The sequence below is a fragment of the Varanus komodoensis genome, unplaced genomic scaffold, assembly GCF_004798865.1.
Source record: "Varanus komodoensis strain SLA01 unplaced genomic scaffold, ASM479886v1 scaffold1, whole genome shotgun sequence".
Taxonomy (NCBI): Eukaryota; Metazoa; Chordata; class Lepidosauria; order Squamata; family Varanidae; genus Varanus; species Varanus komodoensis.
In genome coordinates, this window is record NW_025335268.1 from 61,844,881 (window position 1) to 61,864,719 (window position 19,839).

Consider the following 19,839-nt stretch of genomic DNA (forward strand, 5'->3'; position numbering starts at 1 on the left):
GTGCATTCCTGAAAATAACACGGATGTAAAGCAAAGATATTTAAATGTTTAAAATGGTGTGGTGAGGGGACCGGACGCAACAACCACATAGTTTAGTAATATCCACTTAGCAAATGAGTACAGTTGAAAAATTTCTTTTTGGCTTCAAGAGAAATCATCATGTGGCTGTTGCACTGAAGGCTGCCTTTTTATTTCAAATATTTGTTTAAATTAGTGATGGAAAGAAGTATGTTTGTTCTAAGCTCTGATGGGCATGCCTGGGTGAGTATTCTTTAGAGACCAGAAAAGCACTGTTATCCCTTTCTACTCTATTTTGTTCCCAAATCCTGTTCTTACTGGGGAAAGTGGAGGGAGGCTGGCAGCAATGATAGACATAAAAGTCCTCATCTGTAAGGTCCATTCCACGATTTAAGTCAGTGTTTGCCACTGAACATGCTCAAAAGGATCCGTTGTTATCCCAGAGCATGAGAATATAGTTTCCATGACCTCTTACCTACCAGAGACTTTCAAGATTAGATCTGTCTTGCTCTCAAAGACCCTTGCCTTCCATTTCAAACCTGAGCTTTCAGAAGGGGAGTGGCCATGGGTTCTAAGCAAGCCTTTCATGAACTAGGATCAAAGTTTGGGAAGGATTGGGATTGGTTCATAATGGGTAGATGCTTTTTGAAGGGGAAGTTTCTTCCAGAACTTCTCGAGTTCTAAATTTTGGTGTAATTACTAGTTGTAGGAAGCAACAGGGGATGTGAGGAAATGCAAGCCACATCATGGAACTTCCCTGCATGTCCTGGATTGCCAGGATATTTCTTGGGTTGATACGTATTGTAGCCTTGATGATATCAGATTTTTTTTTCAGCAATGGAGTGGAGTTGTTCTAGAAACCTTGGAACATAAAGCAAAACCATCAAGGAAGCACTTAAGGGGGACTTGGGGAAATTAATATGTGGATATAAGCTTTCATAACACAGATCTTGTACCTTTTGGGTTGAGGATCTCTGGATGAGATGATCCAGGGTTTCAAAACCAGCAAGGGTGTCTTGCTGACTTAGTCTTGGATGGAGACAATTCAACTGGGAGTGAACTGTGTGACAGTCGGGACAGTTGCTAGGAGGAATTTTTGACCGCGCACAAAATTACATGGGCACTTTGTTTATTTGCAACAAAATGTTTGGTACTCCCTTTGAAACTGCCCTTATTGAGATAAAGGAAAAGTCATGCAAATCCAATAAGCCTAAAGGGTAAACTTACCATACAGAAGTCTCAGAACAGAAATAAACAGGAAATCCTTGCACTTCTTACTTCTCCCTGCCCTGCTCTTCAGTAAGGAATGTGCTGTAAAGTTGGTCAGGAGCCGTTTGGTCAGTTTTATCAGATCCATGTAGACTGTTCATGTGTCAGAGTAGTATTCTCTTTGCTCAAACTTGCTTGGTAATGTACTAAGTTATTATGTTACAGTGCCAAATGAGAATTGGTACATGGCTTAAAATGTTTAACAGCTGTGAAAATACATTTCTTCATGAATACACTTCAATCCATTATAGAATAATTCACCAGGGAATTATGTTTATGGTGGGGTGGGGTTGTTTGTGTTTTTGTTAGCTTCCATAATCCTTTTGGACACATTTATTCTTTCATTTCATTTCCATACCACCAAATGGCTGAATGTATCTGGGTAGTTCACAACAGTCACTAAAACATAATGCAGTAAAACAAAACAAAACCCTAAATAGAAAATTTAAAAATACTAACAGCTAAAACAATATGTGATACAAAATGGACCTGTTAAGGCTATTTGACATTTAAGCCATTAAATATATCCTAGATGACTTTAAGTACCATACTTAATCTGATACTGAAAGCTGTAACAACAGTTGGCACCAGGCAAGCTTCAATTGGGAAATTGTTCCGTATTCAGGGGGCACCACCAAGAAGGCCTACCCACTAATTACTGCCTTCTGAGCCTCCCTCAGAGGAAGGACTCAGCTGTTGAGCACAGTGTCCAGGTAGATTGCAGTTAGGAGATGCAATATTTCAAGAATTGAAATTCCAAGCCACGGAAGGTTTTATAGATGAACACCAGCACCTGGAATGAGGTTCAGAGGTCTATATGCAACCAGTGCACACAAGCCAGAACTGGTGTTCCTGTCCTCCTAAGCAATCATCTCTGGATTTGCTATGACCAAAGGCATTTCTGTACCATGAATTGCTCATTTGTCTGCTATCAGCTTCTAGGATAATGACATGAGTATTTATGGTAATCATGATACCCTGATTTACTGTCATCATTGCAGCAAATGGTGAGATGTTGGATGACTAAGGTCTCATAATCAACATGTGTAAGTTCTAACAGTATTTTGACACTTGGACACTGGGTGTTTCTTGCAAGAAGCACAACCAAAAGGTTGAGCCTGGGCACCATGTGCACGTGTTATCGGACCTGACGAATATGGTTCATCCTTGGGGATTGTGGAATCTTCTTTGTGGGGAGCATTATGGGTGCAGTTCCATCACTTGCCTCTCAAGTAGCTTTTTTCACTTCTGTTCTCTGAACTGTGCCTGGGAAAGTTATGTCTACACTGACCAGCACATGTGTTTCTTTTAACAGATGAAGGAAAATATATGAAAAATCAGTACTACTTGTGACCTCTATTGCACATTAAGTTGCATACCATGCACACTTGCATAGCATGTAACTTTTAGCTTTGAGTGTCTGATTAAAGCTTCTTTTTGAGAGATAATGCTTTTTCTTCTGGACCTCTCAGATGAAAAGCTTTCACTTTCTTGGCCTTCACTTGGTCCCCCTCCCTAGACTTGCTCTGAAAATGTTAGAAATACATTATGCTTATAGCAGTGAGATAGTGCAGGAGAGAATTTCAAATTCTAGATGAAGAATTAAATCAGGCTAATCTACAGCACAGGGGAGAAGAGGCTAGAGATAATATTGCGTTTAATTCACTTTGAGCCCTTTGGATAGGAAAAATAAAATAAATGAAGACATTTCTGTTCAGTATGTAATGCAGTCAAGTTTAAAGCTGCATTGGTGTGCTTAAAATGAAATCCCGCTGAAATCAACGAGAACTAGCTGTCCTTTAACGGTGTTATACTCTTAATGTAAAACTGCAAAAAAAACAACAACAACAAATGGTATCCCTCTTCTTGATTTCACCATTTCTGCCTATTCAAAATTTTTCTGCAAACAAAGCAGTTACTGTGGTTGTTCTTCTTTTCAGCCACTGCTGTGGTAGTGTCAGGCCTCTCAATCAGCCCTCCAGATCCCGTGTACCACCAACTCCCATTGTTTCCAGCCAGCATGAGCAGTGGGCAGGGTGATGGAGATTGCACTCTAAACTACCCAGGGCCATTAGGTTGGGCAAAGCTGTTCTGAGTATTGCACACTGTATGGCTGTTGAGATCTTCAGCTGTGTCAAGCCCTTCCTTTCAACCCTGCAACTTATCTGTGTCCTTGATATATGTCTGTGTTCTAGTCATCAGATACTATGGCAGACTGGTGAGGATACGAGAAAGGTGTGGTAAGGTCTAAGTTCCAAGTGTTGTTGTGTTGTTATTTTCCTCCAGTGCCTATTTTGCAGAAGGCAAACTGATGAGAATCAGCAACCCAGTAACATACTAAGAAACTGAGTGAAAGGAAGAAGTGGGAGTGGTATTCCAAAACACATACATACATACATATAGCATTATTAATGTCATATTCAGATAAATATTAACACAGTGCCAAAATACCTACTTAAACCAAAAGAAAAAAGAAAACACTGAAGCAAAATATACCATCTTCCTTACACACAGAGATACTGTACATATTCATATACACACAGTGAGAACAAAATTGTAACACTGACCAAAACAAAAAAAAAGGAGAACTTCAAACCCAGGAAGAATATATGCTACTGTGTAACAAATAAATGATAGAGCATGCATGCAAACACACACATACAGGTAAACTACACCTTTGCTTTCTGCTACTTCCTTTACCTGCAAATCATGCTCCTTACCACCCCCAGATTACCTTTTCTCTGTCTGACTTGGAAGAACTTCAAAGTGAACTGTGGTAGCTATTTGCCATTTTTATTTTCTAAGAAAGTCACTGGGGCAAGGAGGAAGTCATTGAAGGCTGGAGTGTCACTTTATAGCATGTCAGCCTCACAGTTTGGTTGTCACCTTTGCTTTTAAGTTTAAAGGAAAATAATAATAATTACAACAATAATTACAATAATAACAACAGTTGTTGTTGTTGCTGTTGTTGTTACTACATTTCATTTCTATACTATCCATAGCCAAAGTTCTCTGGGAGGTTCACACATTTAAGCCCACCCATCCAGATTTCAACCTGGCCCAACCTGTTTAGTTTCCAAGATTAGACAGGATCCAGCACTTCAGGCTGTATGGAAGCTATGTCAAAACCTGACAGACAGGAAGCATACCAGGCACCAGAAGAGGCTTCTATGGGCACCAGGCTGAGGACCCTAGGGTCACACAATAATTGATTGATTTAAATTTTGCAGTCTCTTGGTGCTGGAATAAATCAATTTTGGATTATACCCTTCGAGTTTGGGTTGAGTTTAAATTGAACCATAATGAAACATAAACCTTTGTTAACAATGTTTTGTTGTATTGGTTTAGGTTTTTACAGTCTATCCTATATTAACAATTGCCTTCACCCTCGCTTTTACCCTCAAGAAGAAATTCATTGTGCTATTTCAGTTTTCAGGTGTGAAAGCAGCCTCAGGAAAATTATACAGATGTTCATCCATCGCAGTATAGTACAGAATTACAAGGTGTTCAGTTTGCTGTTTTTTGTGCTTTTTTAAAAATTTAAGAGTACTATTAATAGTTAAGAGTTCTGTGAGGCTAGAGTATTTTAAACATCAGGCTTCATTTGTTAGAATTAACCCATGTATAGTGTTACTCAGTTGCTTAGCTACAAATGCATTTTGTTCAGAATATTTAAGGCAATTGCATTCATTTCTGTGTGTGACATCTCTGCAGATTATGCCTGTATGTTTATGTCTTTACAGTTTTATACTTAAAGATGTGCTTGATACTAAGCATTAATGTGACACAATATATATGATCTTATTGAATATTTATTACTAAATAAAGGTTACAGGAGTGCTTATCAGTGCAGACCCAAGAAAGGCTGAGGTCTTAGATATACTTTCCCTGGCCCCCACCAATCCACCAATTGTTTTTAATCAGCAATTGTTTGGAGAGAGAGAGAGAAATTTAAATATAGAGAATCCTGTACTGCAAGACAGTGGACTAAAACATCTCAAACTGCCCTTTCTGAATATAGCTGTAAGTTCCCTTCCAAAATTACAATGCTCACTCTTGAGTGACAGTATGCTTTACTTTTTGGAGTGGAGCGGTGATGTTATGAAGTCACAGAATCATAGAATAGTAGAGGCAGAAGGGACCATTAAGGCAGTCGGGTCCAACCCCCTTCTCAGTGCGGGGCTCCAAGTAACATGGCTGTCCAGCTTCATCTTGAATGCTTCCCCTCAGTCTTCTCTTTTCAGGGCTAAACATGCTTCATTCTTCTAGCCTCTCCACAAGAGGCTTTATTTCCAGTTCCCAGTTCATCCTTATTGCCCTTCTCTGAACCTGTTCCAATTTGTCTGCATCTTTCTTAAACTCTGGTGCCCAGAACTGGACACAGTACTCAGGATAAGGCCTAACCAGTGCTGAGTAGAAGGCAACAAGTACTTCATATGATTTGGAAATGATACTTTTTAATATATCCCAATAATTCCCTAATAATATAAACACATACTTCTATTAGCACAGCCCAAAAAAGCATTTGGGGTTTTGTAGCTATATCACATTGTTGACTCGTATTCATCTTGTGATCTACAACAATTCCAAGATCCTTTTCACCTGTAGCCAAATGCAGTATTTGGTTTCTTTTTCCTAGGCACAGAATCTGATATTTTTTCCTATTATATTTCATTCTGATGATTTTCAGCCTGTCAGAGATGCAACCTTTTGGAACCATGACTGAGGGAGAACAGGGATGGGTAACTTCTGGGGGGAAGTGACAGGAGGAAAATCCAGAAAAAATGAACTAAGTAGTGCTACTGCTTTGTAGGAGGGAAGCAACCTTGAGAGTTCTGGAGTTCTCCACATAACATGTAGTTTATGCCTGTGGGCGTTCTGTTTTCCATCCAGTAGTAGTCTGAATATTATGTTACTACCCCTACCCTGTTTAGCATATTAAACATGCTTGGTGGAGGGAAACTAATGCTAATAAATTTGACTTCTTTCAAAATTAAGCATAGTGTTTAGAATTATGGAGAAAGTAGGGAGGGAGACAATTTCATTCTTTCTCACATAATACTAGAAGCTGGGATCATCCCATGTAGCTGATCAGTGGGAGATTCGGGTCAGATAAAAGGAAGGACTTGCTCCCCCAGCACATCATTCAATTATGGATTTCACTGCCACAAGAAGCAGTGATGGCTTCAAAAGGGAATTGCACAAATTCAGGGAGGAAAAAGCTATTGGTGGCTACTGGTTTTGATGTGTATGTGCTACCTCTGGTGCCAGAGGTGGTGTGCCTATGTACTGGGGAAATTGGACAGGAGGGAACTATTCTACTCATATCCTGCTTGTGGGACCCTGTACACAGGTAGGGTGTGAAGGCTAGACTTGATAGACCATAGGTCTGATCAAACATTGCTTCCCCTATGTTCTTATTTCAGTCCTATTTCTTCTAAGTCTTAGATTTCAGTATGCAGTCTCCCACAATCTGGTGCTCTCCAGATACACTGAACTGCAACTTTTTCATCTCCGGCCAGCACAGCCACTGGAAATGGAGAGCTTGAGATTGGGGAAGACTGTGCTGGAGGAACAAGAATGTCTGTGTCTACTGAGCTTTCTGGAAAGAGTACTTAACTGGCTGCACATTGCTGTGCATGTTTGCATGTGGTGTGCTCCTACTGAAGTATGTTCTCACACACCGTTATATGCAAGATTGTGCCCTAAAAGGTATGTGATAATGACAAAGAATATCTCCAAGCATGTGTAGAGTGAGTGTCACCAACAGTTGCAGCCTGCAGCAAGAGTTCCTGGTAGATTACATATCCCTTTCTAGAGAGGGAGGAAAGACCACTACCAAATTCAAGCACCATCTCATGTCAGTCTTGTATTGTTTTCCCTAACTGAAGTGTTCTAGAATGAAAATTTGCCTCCTGCAACCATAGAGCCAACCAATGAAAGGCACTTCAGTGCACAGCCACTTGTGTCCCCCCTGATTTCAGATACAGCCCTCCAGCTCTGCTCCTATTTCCTTTACCCCCTGACTTAGAAGGTTGTCCTCCGCAAAAGGGAAATTGTCTGGCAGTAGATGGAAGAATGTGAAGAATGATGTTCTGCCTTCCAATGGAGAGGGTTTCAATCTCTCTTAGGATTAGAGCTTTCAGCCAACTTTAAGAACTTAATGAAAACAGTAACAGCAATAAGCAATTACAGTTTTTTTCTGTCGCTGATGACGATAATGGTTCATAGCAAACTGAATTTTGAAACCCCCCTTTTAATGTCTGGCCAATATTTCTTTCCGCAGACTGTATGAAAATGATTAGAACCAGTGTCAGTGATCCTAAAACTTGCAATTTATGGTTCTAATTTTTTAAGGTGAAATGTGCTCACACCAGAGAACAGCAGTATTTTGAAATATATTTTAATTAAAAATAAAAGTTGCATTACAGTGCTGAAAATGTAGCATCGGGATAAACAGCCTAATCATGTTAATGTTTCTAATTTGAGTACATAATGAAAACAGCCCAATTTTCAATGTGTATTGCTGCCTTTCTTCACATAGGCTGACAAATCTTGAACCATATCCTCTGGAATCATTTCTTTATTGTAGTTACATTCTTCACTCCACATACACCCCACCACACAAGTGTTGGCAGCTAATTCATCTTGGCAGCTATTCATAAGCTTGGTGCTAATTCTAATCTCTTGAAGGAACAATTCCCTTAAAATAACTTAATGATAGTAGTTTTACAACAAGAGTGATTAAAATTATCCAGCTATGTCTCAGTCAACTTTATATTCTGTGTCCAAAGTCCCCTCCTGCCTCACACATACATGCAATCACAGTAAAGTCAGTAATAACAGTGAGCCATTGCCAACAATTATGTTTTAGATGCATGTTAATATATGTGCTATCAAATACCACTGGCACTGAAGGAGAAGAAAGTGTTATTTAAGATCTGAACTAGTTGTTTTCTTTATTATTTTACCAGATTTGTAAGCTTCACAGATTATAAATAGATTACAAATATAGAAAAATGATGTGCCCTTTTCAGACCTGCAGAACGCTGCTGTTCAGGAAAGAAGGTGCTGACTGTTAACCCCCCCCCCCCCGCCCCCGGTTAACGTCTTGAAGCGAAAGAAGGTGTCACTGGAAAGCAGTCCTCACACAACCACAGGACTGCCGGAACTCCTCCTTCCTTTTTCATGCACTAGTTTTCAGTAATTGCAAAAATGATACGGTGCCCATATTTCCACACACTGTTAGAGCTACCTGTCAATTAGATACACCCATAAATCATGACAGGATTGCTCTTTGACTCAAATCCGTTTCGGTGTTACCATTATAATGTGGAACAGTGTAGCCCTCAGACTACTTGATGCACAAATTAAATTGTTCATTTTTAATCAAAAGCAAGGCTTGTCATTTCTTCTTAGAAGTAGAACTGCTTCACGGGGCTTATCCAACTAAGATTCCTGAAGCCATTCTTGCCTGCATTTTATAATAGCTATCTCTCTATCTGTCCATCCGTCCATCCACTTCTTTACTGCCTTTCCAGCAGTTCTCTATGGTTTACTTCATTTTTAAAATGCATTAAGAGCAAGAAAAGATTACAACAGTAACACTCCAGATTTAAAATAGTTACAGAGAATCACTTTCTCAGTTGAAAGTAACAAGGAAGAAGTAGGCCTGCTGACCCATCTGGAAAGATAACAGACGCATAGCTTTCCTTAAGGAAGGAGGTTCTGCAATTTGGGAGAAAGCCTAGATTTTGGGCACTGTTGGCTAGGCCTGTTGCAAAAGCAAACACCTGGTGGAGCCTGTTTACCTCAGCTGGTGACTGGGCTCAGATGGGTCTCCAGGTTCAAGGGCTTTAAGGTCCATGGATGGCTTTAAACTAAAAAGCATCACCATACATTGGTCTGGGAAGTAAAATTGTTAGTAGCATGGAACTTAGTGAAGAGGTCCCTGCCTTTCAGCACTTGCCAGAATATATATGCAGCAGAATTTTGTACTAGATGAAGTTTCTGAGTCTCCTTCAGGTGCAGCGCCATGCACAAAACACTAAAATAATCAAGACTGACAATTACAGAAACATGGATCAATGCACCAAGATCTTTCCTGTTAGCAGAAAAACATTTTCATTAGCCAAATTTAGAAGAATAGCTCTTAGCCATTACTCCAGTCTGTTTTTAGGATGTTGGACTGTTTCCACATAGTATCCACTATGGAAGTGGATTGGGGACAACAGGATGGCGTTCAAGGCCTTGCACTTGGGTCATAGGAATGGGTGTCATAAATACAGGTTAGGGAACAAGTGGCTGGAGAGCAGCACTTGTGAAAAAGATCTTTAGGTGCTGGTTGACTGCAGGCTAAGCATGAGTCAGCAGTGTAATGGGGCGATCAAAAGGGCAAATGCCCCCCTAGGATGAATGGCCAGAACCATGGCTTCTAGATCGAGAGAGGTATTACTATCACCCTATATGACTCTGGTGCACCTGCAGCTGAAGTACTGTGTTCATTTCGGGGTTCCTCATTACAAGAGGGATATAGCAAGATTGGAATCGGTGCAGCAAAGGGCCACAAGGATGGTGGCTGGTTTGCAGCATAAGTCATATGAGGAGAGACTGAGGGAGCTGGGTCTTTTCAGTCTTGAGAAGAGGATACTCAGAGGCAGCCTGTTAGAACATGCAGGTATGTGAGGGGTTGTCAGACAGAGGTGGAGCAAAGTTCAGGGAGCCAAGTTTCAAGTACTTCCTGACAGTTAGGACCCCTAGGGTATGTAATGGTCTTCCACGGGAGGTGGTTGAAGCCCCATTGGTGAGGATGTTTAATGATAGGTTGGACGTGCACATGGTAGGCATGTCATGAACAGAGCTGGGTGGAGCCAGGGGTCAGACTAGATGGGCCGGGAGACCCCTTCCAAATTGCTCTGTTTCTATGTTTCTAAGAACTTCCCCACCCAATTTTTACCTTTACCTGTCATGGAGACCTCATCAAACAGAAACAGGCTTATCTCTTCCAGACTATATCCATTTCCCGACAGTATCCCCTTGGCTTTATCCAGATTCCATTTTTACCTGTTGTCCCACATCCACTTGACTCCAGCCTGCAAACATTGGTTCAGGATGGCGAGAACTGCTTCTAGGTGCTTTGTTAAAGCTATAGAAAGGTTAAACTAGGGAATACCAAGTTTCCATAGAATTGTGAGCCCATAGTAGTGAATTTTATAATATCATTTAGATGTGAATTAAAGACATCCATGCTCTGGTTCAGCAATTGAGCAAAGCTAATTCCTTCTCATATCAAGTTTCTTGATACTGTGTATGCTTGAACTTAGATGTCTTTGAGGCTCTTTCTGCCTCTTAAGCATACTTAATTCAACTCTTGGGGCCAACTGAGAACATCCTCTGTAAAACAGGCAAGCAGTAGAGCTGGATCTTCTATAGTTAATACCGGGTTTCTAGAATATTGATGCATTTTTATTTTAATTGTTTAATGGAATAACAAAGGGCTTTTCTTCCTATCACACAAAAATCTACGGAGAGTCGTTTTTTTGTGTGATATGACTGTGAACTCAGTTCAGGTTCTAAGAACAAATCCCTGGACTGTGTGTGCTTATAGCAGCACTGGCCCTCCAGATGTTTTGGATTACAACTCCCCTCACAATTGGGAACTGTTGGCCAATACATCTGGAGGGCCATAAGTTACCCTAACGTGGCTTAGAGACATTCTCTTCCTTAAATGTCAGTATCTGTTCACCCTGAGCCTCTGCCTCACATGTGGCTCTAGAACTTGGAGATTTTAGTTAAAGCAAGAGAGATGAAAAGGAGGTAAATAGATCTTGTAAGCAGTATCTGCCTAGTCCTCCTGTAAATACTATTACCAGATATTCTATTTATATGTGAATTATTTCTTTTTATAGCTAAATTAGTATCAGCTTTCTACTATATATAATGTTGAATAAACTTGAGATAATGTAACAACATTTTCTTTCTGTTTTACAGGTTGAGTCTACACAAAGTATGATCAGGATCTTGGGCCTTTCAGCTACATTACCTAATTACCTTGATGTTGCTACATTTCTACATGTTAATCCCTATATTGGACTCTTTTATTTTGATGGTCGTTTCCGGCCTGTTCCACTTGGGCAAACATTTATAGGGATCAAGACACTCAATAAGGTAATGTTTAAATCAACAATTTGAAAGCCTGTGTTGAGGGAGCCACTCTTAAAAACACGTTTAAGCAGTACTTACCCCACTTGAAATAGAAACTATCCCTCTAAATATTTTCATTATGGTAATTATGTGTAAATTCCTGCAAGTACATTGTTACTCATGTCTCTCTCCTTTCCTCTACTTTATTGCCCACTTCATTTTGAAGTTTAGATTGTAAACTATTTCAAAACTTTCTTCACAGTGCTGTGTACAGTGATAGTATTATATAAATAAGTCAATAATATGATTTATTTACTGTACTTTTAAACTGCCCAATAAGCTAAAGTTCCCTGGATGGTGTGTGATATATCTAAACAACATCAAAACATTAAACAAAAAATAAAAACAGCACAGTGTGAACCCAAGGTAAAACCAACATCAAAGAATAAAACCAAAATAAAATAAAGCCAGCAACAGAATAAAGTACTAGAAGCAAAAGATTAGTGCATATATATATTGCTTTATAGTTTTCAAAGCAGTTCACTGAAGCAAAATGATTCACTTACTGACTGAATGTTGTCTCGCTAATCCTTGTGACAGGCCTACCAGATCAGGTAAGTATATCCCTTATATTGAAAATTATTTCTGTGACCATCTTGTGTGTCCTATACTGAGCTGAGATTTGAATTTAATACTTAAGCTGCATCTTAAACACACTTGCTAAGGAGTATGTCCTATTAGACACAGTAGAATGTATTTCTGAATGAATATGCCTGGGTTTACACTGTGCCACACCAGCTAACAGGAAGATGGCTGAATTCCTACGCTGGATTTTATGCAGGAACATGCAAATAGGATGTGACTAATTTCTGCATTTTTCTGTGCTTTTGCTAACTTGCAAATCTGGCCAGTTGCACAATGCTTTAGCAACACAGAATACTCTCTATGAGAGGAAGAATATAGCATCTCTTTTTCCAGATGGATTACCCTTATAATTTTGTTCTTCCTTAAATTTAGATTTGAGCATTCTTTGACTTGCTAGACAGTGTTCAGTTCCCCTTCTCTCTCATTATTGTATGTTTTGCCATGATAATAGAGATGACAGTTCCAATTATATCCCTTTGCTAGTGAGTTATTTATTCACTGCAATCAGCTATCCTTTCAATAATTATGTGCTGTGCACAGAGTACCAGCTCTGACTTTGAATTCCCTGGCTTCAGTTTATGGAAGCTGTTGCTGCCTTAATGAATGATTCCCCTTCCTCTCTTAGAACTGTGCTGGAGTTAGTTATGTTACAGTGTGATCAGAAGTTATGCAATTGCTAAGATAATTAGAGAGTTAATGATAGACTGCTTATCTCAAACTATCTTTTATCAGTGTTAATAAAAGCCATAAAAGGCTGCTAAAGATTGCACCACAAGCCTGTACAGTTTAGGCTTTTTCAAGTAAGTTGGTGCTGTCCCTTTTACTTCTATTTAAGAGGAACATACAAAACTCCAAGGCAGCATCACAAGATTTAGAGTAGCAGTAGTTTTGTTTTGAAAAGATGGAGAAGTTCAAGCGGCATCATGTGCCAGCGCTATCATTCCACTGGCAGAACTATTTCCATCAGCAGAAGTGGAAGGGGCAGTCCCCTTAAGCTCCATCCTTGGAGTCTGGAAAGAAACTACTCACTTATGACAACCCTGCAGGTCATGCTCTGCAGTGTTGCCCATTGGCATTAGAACCCTATTACTGCTTGGGGATTGGGCTGAAGTGTGAGATTAATGTACAGCAGCCCTGCTATATTCCATTCATGTTATCCCCACAGTACAAATAAGGCTGAGGGAAAGTGTATAACAACCCTATACTGTGGTTCACTGTAACACACCTATTGTGGGTAAAAGCTTGTATGGAGAGAAGTAAGCTCTAGTTCACACATAATTCCAACTCATGGGTTATTTAAACCAGGCATTGCCATGCATGAATTGAAGCAAGCAAATCCATTGCCTCCGGCATGCTTGTCCTTTCTCTTTCAGTTATCAACCTATGGTTTCCTTGTTCATAGGTTGCTAGTATGAAGCCTGAGCCCAATCAAACAACCAAAAATAGCTTACAATTTGTTGTTGGATTTAATGCCTGAACAGACCAAAGTGGCCAGGTTTGGATACCATGATAACAGCCTACAAATTGGGGTTGTTAATTGAAAACGGAATTAAGGAGTGTGCCACCAAAGATACTGAGCTTGATTGCCCCACACACTTTCACCACTTCATGAGTTAATTAACCCACACATTGACATTGCACGTGTACCAGGTCTAGCTCACAGCTGTTCTGCCATCCACTACTAATATTGGAGTTACTTACTTACATTTGCCTTTTTGTACCTCTTCCCAGTTCTTGAATGTAATGCTCCATTAACTTGTACACAATCGGTAGTGCGTTTTAAATGTTTGGAAAATCTTCTGAAAATCCAGCTAAAGACCCATATTGCAGTAGAGATGCTTATCTTTGATTAAAGCTTTTCCCCAGCCCTCTCAGCCACAGGCTCAGGTATCACATTCCCAGGAGTGTTATATTAGTTAGACCAAATCATATTACTTGATATGGGAAAGTTCTAGCTATGATTTTATATGTTTTATATGTTTGGTTTTGGGTTAAGACATGTACAATTCTATGTATTTCTATAGAATTTCAGTGCACAATAAATGCATAATACCTTAAAAACTAGGTCTGCATTTATCAAGTATCAAATAATAGCAAATGAAATTATATATGTCATATTAAAGATATTATGTAATTATTGGAAAATACAATATGAAAATAAAATATTTGCTATATTGTTCAGGTGCAACAGATGAATAATATGGATGAAGTTTGTTACGAAAATGTCTTGAAGCAAGTAACAGCTGGACATCAGGTATGCTTAGCTTTTTGTTAGAGCCTGTTTGTGAATAATGTTAATAAAGATTTATTTTTTGAAGGCATAAACACTTTGATTTCCCTCTGTTCCATTTGGAAACCAGCTGACTCAGCCTTCAGAGGCAATAAACAGATTTTAAAATGAAAATTTCGTATAAGAAATCCCACAGAGTCAGATACTGTAGAGTGTAAAATTCAGTAGCCCGTAGGATTTCTTAGAACTTGTTATTTGCCCTCTCTGTAATTAAAGAAAAATTGAACTGAATGGGCTCCATTTGGTCCAACTTTCGTTCATTACCAAACAAAAGTCATGAGAGATGAATGGGTAAGACTGTGTTCTTTTCTGTATACCTTAGGTAATTCCTTCTGTTGTGGGGATGCTTCTAGAACATTCTGTAAGAATGATTAACTTTATTGCCATCCATGTGGCAATAAAAAAGACACAAAGAGAGAGAATAAAAGAAAGATATAAAAACAAAAACATATATGAGATGTGAAAATGAAATTGATTTTAATGAATAGGTCTTTTGGAGCATTTTAAAAGTTGTAGGCCTGTTTTTCCAGTCTAAACAGGTTCCCAAACATATAATATCTGCACACTCCTGCTTTATGTGTGTGAAAATGAAAGTGAGGAAGCTTAGTAGCATGATCTAGGCTCTATTACAAGATCTTACGTCTTTCCTTTGTGTTTTAAGTCTAGCTTATTAAATAGCTTACATTTTAAATCTAAATTTTTAGAAGGTTCTGATCTTTACAGTGCAATCCCATGTGTGCTCACTCAGAAGTAAGTCTCATTGTCTTCAGTAGGGTTTACTGTCTGGAAAGGATGCATAAGTTTGCAGCCTTAGGGCAAAATCCAGTTTGTGCAGATGGATTCCTGCTTGTGGAACAGAGATTCTCTCTTCTCTTTCCCACTGCAGTCGCCTGCTCCCTCCATCAAATCTGCTCTGGGGAGTTCTCCAGCCTTGAATAGTCAAGTTTATGTGCAAAGGGGTTGCAGGATGAAGACGGAATCTGTTCTCTCTTCATTCTCTGGATGGAAGCTCTTCTGTCAGATAGAAGGCTTAATTGGGCATATAGCCATAGTGCAGATCTGTATCAGAAACTGATTAGCAGTTTTAGATCTGATTAGCAAAATTAATCCAAGTACATCTTAGCTTTTTTATTTTTTATCAGCATCCACCCACAAATGACACACAATATTTATACATGATAGTAATAGAGATGCTTCTTGGTACTTTAATATAGCACATTCTCTACATGCCTTTTTTCAACACTGATTGCATTCCAGTGCAAGCCAAATTGCTGAATCCATCCTCCATTTGTTGCTGTTTCAAATAAGTGTTTCCATTCCTCTTGAAATAATGTTTCACTAACTTTTTATAGCAAATAGTGAGTTATGAGTGGCTTAGGACTTGTGAGCCAAAGAGATGCATTATTACAGAAACAACTTTATAATCCATCCAACTTCCTTTCTCTTAAAAATGGCCTACATGTAACCCAAATACTGATAAATAGTGCCTTTTAGGAAACTCTGTGCAATTACCTTGGCAGCCATTCAGTCAGAATTCCTTAAGGGAAAATGTAATAACTTGCCCTTTTAAAAGTTTTTAAAATGGAGCTGCATTACATAAGTTCTTCAGAGACTTTCCTGGTTCCATATTGTATTCAGGGCATTGTTTAAGGTTTTGGTTTTTTACTTGAACTTGAACTGACTCTGCTGGTCGTACCTGAGAGACTGTCCATTTGTTTATCTCCAAAATAATCTAGTAGTGTCTTTTCACATATTTCATCATATGGGTAAAAGAAGGTGGAATTATGCTTCTTGAAGAATGTAATGCAAACACGATACACTGATGTAAGTTAAAATATTACATAGTAAAGACTAACAGATTGAAACAAATTTCAGCAGCGATAGAAAGAAATTTAGCAGCATGCAAGGAAAGATGAGTATTTGTTGATATCCATTTCCCATCTTTAGACTTCCCTTCTACTTATCAAAGCCCAAGACTGTGCAATTTTTTAATTTCAGTAAATATTTAGTGGCTAGTGATAAGTGTTTCTTTTAGAGACATGTTTTACTTATTTTTTATTTTATTTAGATTCAAGAACTTTATAATTAGGAGTTAGTATGAGCTGTTCACAATGTTGAGTACAGTTCCCTTGATCAATAGCATTAGACTAGATAACTTTCAAGCCCATATTCCCATAAAAAACGTGTAGTCAATAGATAAATAGGTACCAGGCTCTGTGAACAGCTCACCTTATATACCACATTCCTTAGTTAAGGATTAGGCAGGATGCCTGGGTCATCACCATAAGAAGACTACTTTATTTTCCCCCTCCTGCAGAAACTCAAAATCTGCTCTGGGAGATCATCTAATATTCTGGAGCATATTTAGGGCTCAAGCAAGGAGGATAACTGTGGAGAAAGCGAATCAGTTCCATCAGCTGACTCCCGTTGGTAGGTCCCTTCTCAGAAATAGCAGATTGTTGCTTCTGATAAAAATGATGCCCTTTAACAGTTGGTGTAGGTCAATTAAGATATATTTACACCCTGGTCTCCTGTTGTGTTTCTCTGCTTGCATGTAATTGTTATAATTTGTTTAGACTTTCTGTCCACTCTATCATTAGCACATGGGATAAATTCTAATATTCAAATAGTTGAAGCTGCCTTTCAAGGCAAGTGGGCCACGTGTCCTAGTATTGTCTTCTCTTACTGACAATAACTCCCTACAGTTTTTGACTGTACAGAGTTACATTGTGGAACTGAACAGATAGCCATCTTCTCAGTTCCCTTACTTGTGGTTTAGAATTAGGAAGGTATTAACATCCTATAATGCAGTCAGTTATGCATTATAAGCTCCCCTTTCCCCAAGTATGTCTGCTTGTATGAATCTATATATTTCCTAGACTAGCAGCTTTTGTTGTAAAAGGGATAACTCTACATGCTATTAATAGAAGAGGATTTTTCTTAGGGGAAGGTGAAATATTTATTTTCAGCAGTAATCAGTCTTTTTTATTTGTGAAAGAATTATTTTTATTGCATCAAGCATTCTTCTTCCCAATTCCTAATGGTTAAAACATGGAAATGGGGCAGTGGAAAAGGTAACTAACAAAGAAAGCAAAGAGTGAAAATAATCCAGAACAAATAAACTAAACAAGTAAACTAAGCAGCTTATAAGAATAAATGTATAATTTTAGTTAGAACAAAAGGGGTTCAAGAAAGATTTTCTGGTACCAAGTCACACGGAACCAAGCAAAGATTGGGATGATGGAACACTTCATATTAAAGGAGGATGTTCTGATGTGTAAATCCAAGATAGGTCATTATTCCTTTCAGTGCCTGTCAGGAATATCTAATGTGATAGAGTTAGTAAGAGTGCTGATGCATTTCTGATCAAGTAAACTGGTTATCCTATTCCAAATGTTGTCACAGAGTACATTTTCTCCATGCTACTTAGTTTTAACTGTTCGTAACTGGAACGAGAGTATAGCAATTACTTTGTCATGAGAAATCATTCATGCTCTGTGTTTAGTTGTAGAGAGTGGCATCAGCTTTGGTAATAAACTATAATCCAGCAACTACCCTTTTGTTGAACCCTTTTTCATTAAATATAATGAACTGTCATAGTTTTTTCCCTATTGTCGTAGGACTTTGCCAGCAAAAATCTCACTGGGGGTTCTACACAACACAGTTGTCTGAAAGTTGCAGATATCAAGCTTATGAAGGGCCACACTACACGAGATGTTAAATGTGCCTTTCCATTTAATGTATTGTTTGTATGCACATGTGTGCTTTACATGCAAACAACAGCTTTATTTGATAATCATTAGGATGTGGCAGGTAGGGTGGGAAAGTTTAGCACAACTTCAGTCCTGATAAAAATTGCTCATTTGAAACTGCTGTTTGCTTTGAACCTTTAGGAAGTTTCCTGTCAATTGAAATAGCAACTTCAAAGCGGTAATTTTTGCCAGAACTACAGCAGAAGTAGTAGTTAAACTCTCCTCCTACCGACTCAACCTGCTGCGATCCTGATCATCAGTTCCCATCCTCTAATTTCTGCCACTTGCATTTTTAAAAAATGTTAAATATGAATACAAATTTCTTGTCATATCTGGTTTAGCCCAAAAAACAGAAGAGTCATTGGAATCTAGTTGTGCCAGCTTGGTTCCACCAGCTTTATACCTCAAATGGACCAAAAAGTGCTAATGCAGTAGACAGAATATCAGTTGACAATACAACTATATCACTAATTTGCTGGATGAATCTATCTTAGTATCAGTTTGCCAGTACTGTTTGTTTATTTATTTTTGCTGCCCAAATGCCAAATCTAAATATATACCCAAAAATGTTACTGCTGTATTTGTGATAGCAATGCCCTAAAGAAAAAGAATGTGGAGGTTTTTGCATTTTTCCATACTCAATATTGGATTTCCCAGTTTTTGTTTTATCAATTTTTTGGGGGGCGGTTGGGTGCAGGTCTGTTTTGTAATGCCCTTGAAACCTTAAAAATAGTATGTATAGATGGTTCCTTAGTAAGTTTTCCTAGCTTTTCAAAGAACACAGCATCTTAACAAGACACAAGTAGTTTTACACAATTGGTGTTGCTTCAGCCCAGTCACACTGCTTTAGCACAGGTTGTAGTGTGCTATTCAGTTGATGTTGTAGCATTTATTAAAATACACGGACATACATGTGTTATCGCTATTAAGGAAAAAGGACAGTGGGAGGTATTCTACACAGGCAAGTGTTGCAGCAGATGGAGGGAAATCTTTTCATGTTGATTTTTCAACTGTCCTAGTCCACATGACTTCAAGCTTTTCTTTGCTATTGGGAAATTAAAAGTTGGTGAATCAGCCTTTAATTTTTATCCATCTGTTCAAACTAATGAGTTGTCTCATTTGTAGGCTTCACTTTGAATTAGTCAGTGTAAATGTGGTGATAGCATTCTTTCCTGAGCCCCCTCCTTGTGTGTTAGTTGCTGAAATAATAGATGTCTTATTTTTGTTGTGCTTTTTTCCTTTTTTGTGGAAACCATATAAAAATCAGTTAAAAAGACAGTGTATGTTAGGTATGGAGTTATCTTGCTTTACCTGTACCATTTACTAATGGCATGCATTTCTTAAACAAGCTTCGTACTGGAACACTACCTAACTGTTCCATTAAGATTTCTGTTCAAACATTTCTTGCATCTGTTGTAATGTAAACATCAAAATTCTCACAGAGTCTCGGGTTTGACAAAGCTTCTGTTTATTCTTCCCTTTCCAGATGCTTAACTGTCACCCTCCCCCAATGATTATTTTCCTGTATCTATTAGTTAAATCTTAATTATTGCTTTCTCACTCTGGGAAGAATGGAAGAAGAGCTCCTTTGTTTTGTTTTGGTTTGTTCTGCTAATAACATAGTTGCTTGAACTCCTTGTTTCCAAATGGAAGTTCTGGACTTACGTTAAGTTCTCTTTACCCTAACATTGGGAGAGGAGAGCAATATGTTGCTGCAGTGGG

The 19,839-nt window shown here is 38.6% G+C and overlaps 1 protein-coding gene across 2 annotated transcripts in view; it reads left to right on the forward strand.

Annotated features, from left to right (window-relative positions):
• The window catches only part of ASCC3 (activating signal cointegrator 1 complex subunit 3), a 258,311-nt gene that overhangs the window by 86,094 nt on the left and 152,378 nt on the right, over positions 1-19,839 (forward strand). For both annotated transcript variants that reach the window (XM_044427352.1, XM_044427362.1), the window contains exons 12-13: positions 11,278-11,454; positions 14,258-14,329. In XM_044427352.1, coding sequence (XP_044283287.1) covers positions 11,278-11,454; positions 14,258-14,329 — 249 coding nt within the window. The remainder of the gene's footprint in view (positions 1-11,277; positions 11,455-14,257; positions 14,330-19,839) is intronic.